Source organism: Sciurus vulgaris (genome assembly GCF_902686455.1).
Source record: "Sciurus vulgaris genome assembly, chromosome: 13".
Lineage (NCBI taxonomy): Eukaryota > Metazoa > Chordata > Mammalia > Rodentia > Sciuridae > Sciurus > Sciurus vulgaris.
Genome location: NC_136474.1, coordinates 41,607,681 through 41,620,261, shown reverse-complemented (window position 1 = coordinate 41,620,261; position 12,581 = coordinate 41,607,681). Strand labels below are relative to the sequence as shown.

At 36.1% G+C, this 12,581-nt stretch overlaps 1 protein-coding gene across 8 annotated transcripts in view; it reads right to left on the bottom strand.

Annotated features, from left to right (window-relative positions):
• L3MBTL4 (L3MBTL histone methyl-lysine binding protein 4) overlaps nt 1-12,581 on the bottom strand; it is a 490,814-nt gene that overhangs the window by 284,493 nt on the left and 193,740 nt on the right. For 7 of the 8 annotated variants that reach the window (XM_079109226.1, XM_079109227.1, XM_079109230.1 and 4 more), the window contains exons 6-10: nt 9,767-9,871; nt 8,205-8,340; nt 6,518-6,609; nt 4,301-4,455; nt 2,902-2,978 (exon numbers count right to left, since the gene is read on the bottom strand). In XM_079109226.1, coding sequence (XP_078965352.1) covers nt 2,902-2,978; nt 4,301-4,455; nt 6,518-6,609; nt 8,205-8,340; nt 9,767-9,871 — 565 coding nt within the window. The remainder of the gene's footprint in view (nt 1-2,901; nt 2,979-4,300; nt 4,456-6,517; nt 6,610-8,204; nt 8,341-9,766; nt 9,872-12,581) is intronic. The other variant, XM_079109233.1, reaches the window with a different exon arrangement.

Sequence of the window (12,581 nt, the reverse complement as noted above, 5' to 3'; positions counted from 1 at the left end):
AAAATCCCAGCTGGCTTTACAGAAGAAATTGAAAAGTTAATTCTTTAAAATGCATATGGAAATGTAAGAGACCCAGAAGAGTCAAAAATGATCTTGAAAAATAATTGTAGTGCTGGAGGACTCTTACTTTCCAATTCTGAAATCTATACAAAGCTATGGTAATCAGGGTAGGGTGTTAGAGATGTAAGAACAGACATATAGACCAATGGAATAAAACTGAAGAGTTCAGAAATAAACTCATACTCCTATGATCAACTGACTTTCAATAAGGATACTAATTGGAAAAAGTAATCTTTGGTGACCTTGGAGTAGGTCCCTCAGAGACATCCCAATCCTAATTATAGCAGGATGCTGAACACCTAATTCTTAATGAGCACCACAGAATGTTTCTGGACTCACACAGCACCAAGACATAAAGGTGATGAGCTTGAACAGTGAACCCCTCCAGGAATTTACTGAGAACAAGATGGAACAAAGATAGCCTCTTCAACAAATGGTGCTGGGAAAACTGGAAATCCATATGCAGCAGAATGAAACTAAACCCCTATCTCTCACCCTGCACAAAACTCAACTCAAAATGAATCAAGGACCTTAAAATCAGACCAGAGACCCTTCATCTTACAGAAGAAAAAGTAGGTCCAAATCTTCAACATGTCAGCTTAAGATCAGACTTCCTTAACAGGACTCCCATAGCACAAGAAATAAAAATCAATAACTGGGATAGATTAAAACTAAAAAGCTTTCTCTCAGCAAAGGAAACTATCAGCAATGTGAAGAGAGCCTACAGAGTGGGAGAAAATCTTTGCCACTCATACTTCAGATAGAGCACTAATTTCCAGAATATATAAAGAACTCAAAAAAACTCTACACCAAGAATACAAATAATCCAATCAACAAATGGGCTAAGGAAATGAAGAGATACTTCACAGAAGATCTACAAGCAATCAACAGATATATGAAAAAATGTTCAATATCTTTATTTTAGCAAAGAGATAAATGCAAATCAAAACTACACTAAGATTCCATCTTACCCCAATTAGAATGGCGATTATCAAGAATACAAACAACAATAGGTGTTGGTGAGGATGTGGGGAAAAAGGTACACTCTTACATTGCTGATGGGGCTGCAAATTAGTGCAGACACTCTGGAAAGCAGTGTGGAGATTCCTTAGAAAACTTGGAATGGAACCACCATTTGACCCAGCTATCCCACTCCTTGGCCTATACCCAAAGGACTTAAAATCAGCATACTACAGAGATACAGCCACATCAATGTTCATAGCTGCTCAATTCACAATAGCCACACTATGGAACCAACCTAGATGCCCTTCAATTGATGAATGGATAAAGAAACTCTGGTATATATACACAATGGAATATTACTCAGCCATAAAGAAGAATAAAATGATGGCATTTGCAGGCAAATGGATGAAACTGTAGAATATCATGCTAAGTGAGATAAGGCAATCTGAAAAAACCAAAGGACAAATGATCTCGCTGATAAGCGGATACACATAATGAGGGTGGGAGGGGGCAAGAATGAAGGAAGGAGGGATTGTATAGAGGGAAAAGAGGGGTGGGGGGGGAAATAACAGAATGAATCAAACAATATTACCCTATGTAAATGTATGCTTACACAAATGGTATGCCTTTACTCCATGCACAGAGAAACAAGATGTATCCCATTTGTTTACAATAAAAATAAATTTTAAAAAAAAGATGGAACTGATCTCACTAGAGGAAGATGAAAAGAGAGCAGTTTCCATCTTCAGACACGCCAACTGACAGACATCTTACCTCAGCTTCAGGATGAAGTGACAGATATCACACCTCATCTTAAAGAATGTTAGTGAGCTTTAGTCCTTTTTACAGAAATATAGGAAAAAAAGGGCTCTAAATCTGTATGGCGAAATAAGAATTTAAGATGTTACATGTTTCATAAACCTTTCTAGACCAAATTAGTATTTGTGAATAGTTGAAAATTTTTGTTTTGCTTTGTTTGACTCGTTTTTGTGTTATTAATTATTTAATTTCTGGTCACCAAATCCAAGAATTTAGTGGAATCTTAGTATTTTTCTATACTTAAGGGAAATAAGATTAATAGCAAAACTCCAGAATCATTCAAATTAAAAAATAAACAGCTATTCCACTCTAGAGGGTATCCCTAGCTCTACATTTTTCCTGTATATCATGTACTGAAAGAAAACATTTCTCCTTGGTCACTTGTTCTTAAGATGCTAAGTTTACATAGCCACTATGGCTAAATTTTTTGGAGGGAAGGAAGGTGCTGGGGATCAAATTCAGGGCTTACTGGCATACTAAGCATGGGCTCTACTGCTGAGCTACATCCCTGACCATCATTCATTTTTAAAAGTAAGATCAAAGAAACTTGATAAAGAAAAATCTCTAAAATTTCTGTAATGAAGAAAAATGGCTCTTAAGAGTCTTTATTTAAATGCTTAAGTTGGTCTGTTAAAAGATGTCTGGCAAGTGTGAATACTCATTAAGTTAATTCTCAAGTCTCAGATTTCTGCATTTCTACATTTAATGCCAAAGTTAAATGTACTTAACAATCTTATGACTCAAAAATTAATTGTTATAAGATAAATTATGTACCTATAAATAGTCAGTTTTAAATGCTGGTCCTCAGCAGTGGTATTCATGTACTGAGATAAAAACTCTGTACAACTTTTTAATGGCTGCCTAATACATCTTTACAAACACAGTCCATTTTCGCTATGGGGAAGGATACTCACAGTTCAGACACTTGGTGATTAAAAAAATCTTGCTCAGCATTTTTATCGTATACTTTGTATTGAAATGTGGTTTACATACACAAAAATTAAAATGTAGACAGCCACCCACACAGAGATGACTTCAAAGAAAACCCAGTCTGCTCACCTTGGGGTGCTATCAAAGTTCTTCCATTCTCCTGACACCAACCAACTGGCTGGACATAAGGACTATTCACATCACACCTGCAAAAACAGGATCCTGTGTTAGGTCCCATATTACTCAATGCCAGAGAAAGAATCAAAGAGTAATCGCCATTCTGGATATCAAGAGATATCACAGAAAACAGTACTTCATAGTTTAGGGAAAGAGAAGTAATTTTTAGTACCATATTTGTAGGCTTAGTGACCAGACTTTTCTTTTGCATAACCTTCTTGAAAGTTCATAGCATAAAATAAAGGGGGACAAGGACCAGAAGTGCTAGTGAAGTTGCTTCAAAGAGCAAACACTTTCTATACCTCTCCTACCAGTTCTTACTTACAGTAATGGAAAATATTAATAGGACAGTCTAAATTGTAATAGGACAGTCCAGATTCTAGATAACTATATTTTTCCTTCTACTCCTTTCAAAGAACCAAGAATATTCCACCAAAGACACATACAACAATTACTCTATGGTTTGCTTCTTGGTTAGAAAGGAAATGCAGGCTACCCCTCATGCAAATTAAGAACCAGCCCCTGGCAGAACTTGTCCATTACTCAGGACACACTATGAGGAAATGGTACAAAAAGTATTTTCATGGTGTCCTCCTCGTAGTTCAGGTTTTTATCCAGAAAACCCTTTTAATTCATGCAATGTTAGTTTAATGGCTTCCCAGTATACATTTTCTCTGTTCCCCACAGGCTTTCAAATAATCCATTCTTGTGCTCCCTGAATCTTTCTCAGGAAAATGTGACAGGACGAGTGCAACATCTTTCGGAAGGAAGGAAGGAAGGAGGGAGGGAGGGAGGGAGGGAGGGAGGAGGGAGGGAGGGAGGGAGGAAGGAAGGAAGGAAGGAAGGAAGGAAGGAAGGAAGGAAGGAAGGAAGGAAGGAAGGAAGGAAGGAAGGAGGGAGGGAGAAGGAAGGAGAGAAAGAAAGAAAAGAAAGAAAGAAAGAAAGAAAGAAAGAAAGAAAGAAAGAAAGAAAGAAAGAAAGAAAGAAAGAAAGAAAGAAAGAAAGAAAGAAAGAGAAAGAAAGAGGCAAAACACTGCAAGTTCTTAAATTCCTCTTCACAAAACTGTTTCCCTTACAAACTAGACAAACATACAGTGAAGTTCCCTGACCTGTTCATATTAGTTCAGGTGAGGCCTCACTAGATAACATCTTTTAAGATGTGGATAAAGTTTCTTGAGTTCCTTATTTCAACAATTCACATCAGAGAAGGCTGTGAAAAATCAACCACTGAATTTCCCGATGTTCATTACTATGAGAACAGCAAGAACAGTGATGGGACTAGAATAAAAATAAATTCTTAACACAAACGTATGAGCACGCGGGAAAAGAGAAAAAAAACCTGGTGTCTCACCAGTAATCGTAGCTGTCATCCCAGTTGTCAAAATGCACTCGTAAGCGGTCATCCACAATATCTGCTATGGTAGCCACGCACACCAAGGAAGGGTTCTTCCTGTCCACAGCCTCCAGCTTCATCCCCACCTCAAACTCCTTAGGCACTGGCCCATTCTAACACAGCACCAGCAGGAGAGGAGGCACAAAAAGAAAGGACACCAAGCAGAACTGAGCAGGGTGAAAACTCTACAGTGTTTAGAAGCAGCAAAGCCTAGAGGGCATCAACACCCTCTGGAAAGAAACCAGCAGGTGACAGGAAAACTGTCCTGCAGCTTACATTCCTAATCAAGGTCCGGGAAACTAGCTCCTCTGGGTTTTTCTCTTCTGATGTACAGGGAGATTTTCTTTCCCTATCAACTTCATTTTTCCCTCTTCAGTTCTTAGTGTAATTTGTATTCACTTAAAAATAGTGTTTGCTGAGTATGGTCATATCAAATGATGTTGTCTGTTTCCCATAGGTTTTTCAATATATTCAAATAGTGCTACTTGAAAAAGTGGTAAAGACATGCTCAAGGTATCATTAAATTGATTATTCAATCTGAAAGTAGACTTTCTCAATATTTGAGGAACATATGCGCCATGTATACAAATTACAATTAAAAGAGCAGATGTTTTTTTAAGTACCTGTATATGTTTGTTCATATAAAAATGCTACAGATTATGATTTACAATAAAATAACTGTTATAAAAAACCCGTGTCTTTGAATTGTGATAATTAGCTGGTTCCCCAGAACCAGTATTTGGGAGTATTTACCCAATATCTGGGGACAAAATGAGGGTTTCTTCCCTACTTCTTTAGTATCTACACTAAACCCCAATTTTTATTTTTCTTTAGCACATTCTACTTTAAAAGAAATTTCACATTTCAGTAACTCCCTTTCCTTGACACAATTCTATGGAACACATACAACAATCATGTAACATTAATTTTAAGATCAATAAAGTGAAGCTCCAGAAATTCAAGCAGGAGACCTGCACAGTGACAACCACCTGCAGGTGACTCAGGCCTTCTGTACTGTCCCTGTCCTCTCCCAGTATGCCAGCCTCACCGCTGGGCCCAGAAAGTGGCTGAGAAGATTGATTGGGGTTGGGGTTGTGACTTATCCCATGAAAGGTAACTGGGATGCTGGGGTCAGAGACGGCAGTGGGAGTGTTCTTCATGCAGATGCTCACAGCACCCTGAGTCTGCATGAGCTGGTCCCTTGTTTTCATTCTACTTTATTACATCAAACCTGGTTATATCTAAAGTCTGCCTGAAGTGCCTACTGGTTTCAAAACACCAAAACTAAGTTTAAAAGATTAACTCATTGTAAGTAAAAAAGAAAAATATTTATGAAAGGCATCTTCCATTTTAGCCATCTTTTATTATTATTATTTTTATTTATCTTTTAATTTTTTTAAAGACTGCATTTTGATTCATTGTACACAAATGGGGTACATAATTTCATTTCTATGGTTGTACACAATGTAGATTCATACCATTTGTGTAATCATACATGTATATAGGGTGATGATGTCTGTCCCATTCCACCATTTTTCATATCCCCCCATCCCTTCTACATATTCTAAAGGTCCCCCATTATTCTCTCATTCCCCACCCCCTACCCCCATTATATATCATTCTCCACTTATCAGAGAATACATTCGGCCTTGGTTTTCTGCGCTTGGCTTATTTCATTTAGCATGATATTCTCCAATTCCATCCATTTATTTGCAAATGCCATAATATTATTCTTCTTTATGGCTAAATAGTATTCCATTCTGTATATACCAGAGTTTCTTTATCCATTCATCTGTTGAAGGGCATCTAGGTTGGTTCCACAATCTAGCTATTGTGAACTGAGCTGCTAGAAACATTGATGTGGCTGTGTTACTGTAGTTTGCTGATTTTAGGTCCTTTGGGTATAAACTGAGGAGTGGGATAACTGATTTTAGCCATCTTTAAATATATGTTTTTCAACTTTATACAGCTAACTGAAGTGTTTAATTGTACTTTTAAAAGAGAAAATAAAACAGATGCCCATAGAAAAAGGAGACAAATTAAGTGAGAAAAGTCACAGGAAGTTAAGTTTCCATAATTTCTTAAAGGATTAAAATATAACAGAATATAGAGTGAATTTTAATAAATGTAAGTTCAAGGGAATTTCTGACTTATACTGAGGAAGTAAATACTTACAGAACTTCTGTTTCTGAATAATTTCTTAGGAGCATTTTGCAATTTGCAGGTCTTCAAGTAATCCATCCAAACAAATTTATCTTTTCTATAACCTAGAAAAAAAAAGTACAATTTACTCAAAATATTCACAAGAGGTAACCACAAGTATGTTAAATATATTATTGCCATTCAGTCTTCTGTCACAAATTCCATGCCCTTAGCAGGTTACAAATGATTTACATTAAAAACTCCAAATTGTTTCAATGTTTTTAATGGCATAAATTCAACACGGTTGAATGTGGTTTCCCATTGTGCATACCATTCCCTGCAAATATTTACTGTTCACTAAGCTGTGGCACTGGGACCCTGGGTCTTGGTGGGAGTTTCACCTCCATTAAGGCTTTCTAAAATGGGTAAAGGGATAAGACAAGAGTCTCAGTGTTGTCCCCATCCCTGAAGAAGCCATGTCACAAAGACCATAAGAGATCCCAATGGTGTTGTGATCCAACAAAGCCCTACACGGGAGGAATTACAGAAACCCTTCACAATCCAAAGACCATTTTTGGCAACTCCCACTTTCTGTACCTTATCTTTATAGGATTCCCACTAAAAATGCCTTGTCTTCCATTCATATGCCCTAAGGTGGCTCAAATAGCATTGACACAAATAATGCAGGCTATTTTCTGAGAGAGCATCATACTGAGAACATAAGCCAAACTCCTAACACAGTGGCAGCTCTGACTTCACCTCCTGCCTTTTTTGTCCTGCTTCTCCACTTGTCTCCCTGAGAGTCCTCATCCTCACCAAGTCTACTCCTGCCCCAGGGCATCTGCTCTGGACTTGGCCTGAACCATGTTGCTTTCTCTCTCACTTTGTCCAAGTGTCTATGGGACCCCGCAGACTGGCCTATCTTCACCACACTATCTTTAAAACATCCTTATGTCCAGTCTCAATCCTTCCCCTCCTCCAGAATGAAAGCCCATAGAGAGAGAGGTTTTATTAGTGCTCTAGCTCCAGTACCTGCATATGGTAAAAACTCCATCTACCTACTGGATGAATGAGCCTGTTGCCTATCAGCAGTTCTTAAAATCCCAGCAATCTCAAGAGACTTATCACAGGTCCCAAGGCATAGCCCAAGAGACACTCTGAGTTGATTACTAAGAATAAAACACCTATATACCTACTCCAGAAGTTGCCACAGTCATTTCATAGTCTAACACCCAAGCAGGAGACTGTACGCAGAAGTTGGTCATGCAAAGAAACTGGCCCATGAGCATCTCACTGATCACACCCTCAGCTCATTTGCACAAAACAACTGGCTAGGGTTCCTCTAGTATATAACAAGACAAAGGTGAGATTTTACCATCAAAAGAAAACTTGAACTGAAATTTATTTTTCATAGCTCCATGTTTTCCATGATTCTGGAGTTTACAACAATTGACATTGATTCAAGTTTCTTCACCATAGTGTCATTGATATAGCATGATATTTCATTTCAACCAAGATTTAAACATCAGTTGCTCAATATATAATAAACTTCATGTGCCATCATATGCTCCCATATATTTTATTTCTACCCTATGTACCTTATCAGAATATCAGACCCAAAAGTGACGAACATTTTTTTTTAATCTAAAGAGGATTATCTCTGAGGTTTTAGTTCTCTTTGGGGATCAAATTTTCACACCACGTTCTCTTGATTGCTTACCCTTAGGGATGTGTAATTCATGCTTGGTCTTTTCACACCACCCTACTGGATGTATGTCGGGGGAACCAGCATTGGTCCAAAAATCATAGCAGCTTAAATATCCATCGAAATGAAGTCTTAGCCGGTAACCACACACCTGCAACATGTAAAGTTTACAATTGTTCATTAAATTGTTCATTAAATGTCATACGTTTGAAATGGACACAAAATTATTAAAATATTCAAATATTTTGTGAGTGCTAACAACATTTAAGAACTGAGGGCTGGGGAGATAGCTCAGTTGGTAGAGTGCTTGTCTTGTAAGCACAACACCCTGGGTTCGATCCCCAGCACTGCAAAAAAAAAAAAAAAGAACTGATGCTTCCTCCCAAATGGGTACAAATTAAAGAATCATTAGAGAACAAATTTATACATGACATCTGGTTAAAACAAAACTATGATGAAGTAGATACTGTCCTTCAGGAACTAGAGCCTTCTACAAAATACAGTATTTTACTTGTTGAAGTAATATAAATATACTACAGTAAATCTCACTATTGTGTACATCCACAAGAAATTAATTAAAAATAATAACTATGGGTAAAGGGCAGAAAGATCAGTGGAGGGAAGGCAAAAGGGAATGGGGCAAGGGGAGGGGAAGGAGAGGTACCAGGAATGAATTAGAACAAGATATATTCCATGCTTTTATAATTATGTCAAAATGATTTCTACTGTCAGGTATAACTAAAAAAGAACCGATACATTAAAAAAGTTTAGGGTGGAAAAAAGGGTCCATGATTTAAATATTTTAATCGAGGAGTTTATTTATTAATTCAACACCTGCCCAATATTCCTTTCAGAACCCCTATCTCCTGCTGTTGGTTTGGATTCACATCCCAAGACAGAGTAGACAAGTACAGAGCAAAACAAAATGGGGACAGACTTGTTTCAGCTCTACCATATGCATGCAGCATACTCAATAAAGAGAACATCAGAACAGTCAGAAATATAGCCTCTAGACATGCTGAGCAAGTTTAATAGCTACAATCAATCAAGTGGAGCAAATGAATGTGACTTCTTCAATGAATGCTATTAGAAATACAGATATCTCTTATTGATTTGATAATATGTTTAGTAAATGTTACGTTTTACAAGTCATTTACTTCCATCACAGGCTCTTCACTGTATATAATTTTCATAAAAATGTATGTATTTATAAAAATATATAAATTATAGGCATAAATATTATTCATATACATTTCTCATTAGTTCAACTAAACTGTGAATAATTATGTTTCTGTTAATAGGGGAAAATATTGTGTGATTCATGAATTGTTATCAATCTTAGGTGAAAACCATTAGCCAATTAAGTCAAGAATAAATGCTAGCTGATGAAGGACTTACTAAAAAATTCATCTTCACAGGAGGAAAAAAATTCATTAAGAAACATTTTCACCCATCACAGACTAAAGTAAATCCACAATGTTCTGGAACTTGTTTACGATCAAAAGTACACAAATTTGTTATTCTCTAGAAAATTTTGTCATCATTCAATTAGCCCAAGACAGAACCACATCTCTCACCTCAGCTACAGAAAGCACACAGAATACAGATGGATGTCGGGGATCAATGCCTTCTAATCTCATGCCAACCTGAAAACCATTTTCGTGCTCCGGGAAGGATTGATCCTATGGAATTGCATGATACAACATTAGCCATTGATATTTCTTCATAACTTTATATAAAATATTTGGTGTCAATTATACGTGGACTCCAAAACAACAGAACCCAAAAAAACAGAGTAGAAAGGTGATTACCAGAGGCTAGGGTAAGGGGGTTGGGGAGATGCTGGTCAAAGGATGCAAAGTTGTAGTTAGATAGGAGGAATACATGATATTGGACTTAAGATGACAGATATGTTAATTATCTTGATTCAATCATTCCACACTGTGGAATATATCAAATCATACTGTGTACCCCATAATTATATAAAATTATAATTTGTGTAAAAGATGAAAAATAGAATTTTTAAAAGCTTTACTGTATAGTTTGTAAGCTATTACATGTAATTGTTCTTATATGTAATTGGCTCTCAAAAATGATTTGGTCATTTTAAGATACTTTGAAATAGTTCAACTGTGAAGCTCTACATCCTGTGAACTTCTTACTTGTTGGTGTTGCCCATTCTTCCTTCTGTTCTTGGTGGCTTACATGGATTACCTACCTTCAGTCTGCACCTTGGCTCTTCACTGGTATAGTACTTTGCTATAAAGACTTTAATATCAGTATAGTCAAATACACTCCCTGTAAAGTTTACACATGCAGTTTATGAAGTCCTTCCTGACTCAGGTTACCAAGCTATTCTCCTATTAGTTTTAAAAACAAAATGTTGCAGTTTCATTCTTAGTATTTAAATCTATACTAAAACTGGAATTGCTTTTTCTATGGTGTGATGTAGGGGCCTAGTTTTTTCATATGGAAAATGGTTTTTGACTCATCCGTACTTGAAGTGATCTGCAAAGTCAATTCCGATACCAAGTTTCTATATATCTGTGGGTCTATTATGGTCCCTCTATGCTATTTCACTGACTTAGTTGTCTATTTTACACATTCTTATTTGCTAATGTGGAGCCTTTTCTGTTTGGATCAATCTTTACATATTGAGTTTTCTAATTCAGAAATTTGTTCTTTCTCCATGTTATCTAATCATTTTTGTTTGTCAAGCATTTTCTTCAAATTTTCAATAGATTTCAAGAATGCTTTGTTATACTTATTTAGGGTAAATTTTAAAGTTTATTGCTATTGTCAATGGATTTTTTTTCACATTAGACTTCCTAATTTTCTCCCATTCTTTTCTTTATACTTGCATTAAAAAAAAAAATGAATACTGGTATTCTTTCCTAGAGCCTTACTGAATTATAACTTGTTTTGAGCACTTATGAACAGATTCAGCATTACCAGTCAATTTACTCTTAATTAGAAATAAACTTAAACTAAAGGAAAATGATAACTAGAATCTAGTTCTATTAGATATAGGGCTGCTTTTGAACCACTAATTGCTTATTATTTAATAGTATTTAACATCTGAATGTCTATTTTCTGGTTAGAATTTTGTATTTTAAGAGTCTTTTCATTGGAAATAATGTCAAACTTAAAGAAAATTTTCAAGAAAAATATAGTTCAGGGAATATGTGCACAGCTTTGCCTAGATTCATCTGTTGCTACCATTTTACCTCCTTTGCTCCATCATTTATTGTCACTCCCTCTATCTCACATGCCTACACAGAAAGACATAGGAAGATGATATCAACATAATTTTGTGTGAGCCATTTGAGAGTCCTTCACCTCTGAATACTAAACATAATTCCCTAAGAGCAGTATATTTTCCTGAAGAATAGAATGTCTTACATAACCACAGTTATCAACTCCTATAAACTTAATGTGTACAAAATACTTTTAAATAACATTCCATTTGTATTCCTCTCTGTCCATTTTTCCACCAACACACTTTATAACATTCCCCCCACTCTGCAAAATAGAGTCAGTCTAGGACCAGACACCATATTTAATTAGAAAGTCTCTTTAGTTTCACATGGTCTGGAACATTTTCCATTGCCATGTCTTGTTGTTTATAGCACTGACTTTTTTTTTTAATATTGTCTTATCCCTCCTCAAATTTTTCAGTTAGAATATTCCACATTTTGGATCTGTTTGATGCTCCCCTGCAATTAGGTTCAGGTTACACGTCTTTTGCCAGAATACTACATAAGTGACATGTGCTTCTCAGGATATCACACCCAGGGGTACATAATGCCTTCTGTCCTTCAGTGCAGATATTAAGGGACACAGTATTGTTCAATTTCTTCACTGTATAGTAGTGAAGATTTTGTTCACTACAAAATGTTACATTTTGTAACATTTATTATTATTTATTATTATTTAATAGTTACATTTTGTACTACAAAATGTTACATTTTGTAGTAACATGCAAAATGCACATATACATATATACACACATATACATATCCCCACATGCTTGCTCTGCCTTCCTCCATCCATTCTGTATTTTCCCTCAGGCAAGGTCCACACATTTTCTCCTTTACTAAATCCTACAGTATAATTCTTACAGTTTCAGAACTATTTATTCACAAAACACAGTAATCAAACCTAGAGTTCATGATTTGTGTGCTGTCTCCCCTCACTTCTGTGTCATCCAAGAATGGGGTAGGAAAATAGTTAAAATTGTATATAAAACAACTGGATTCATTTTTTCCTCCATTTAATGCTGTCATTATCCAACTGAAATACAACTGAGTTCACTTGTTTTGATTTGTTTTTAGTGTAGAAGATACTTTAACTTTTTTAGTGTATAGACCCACTTCCAAGAGTTAAAACCAT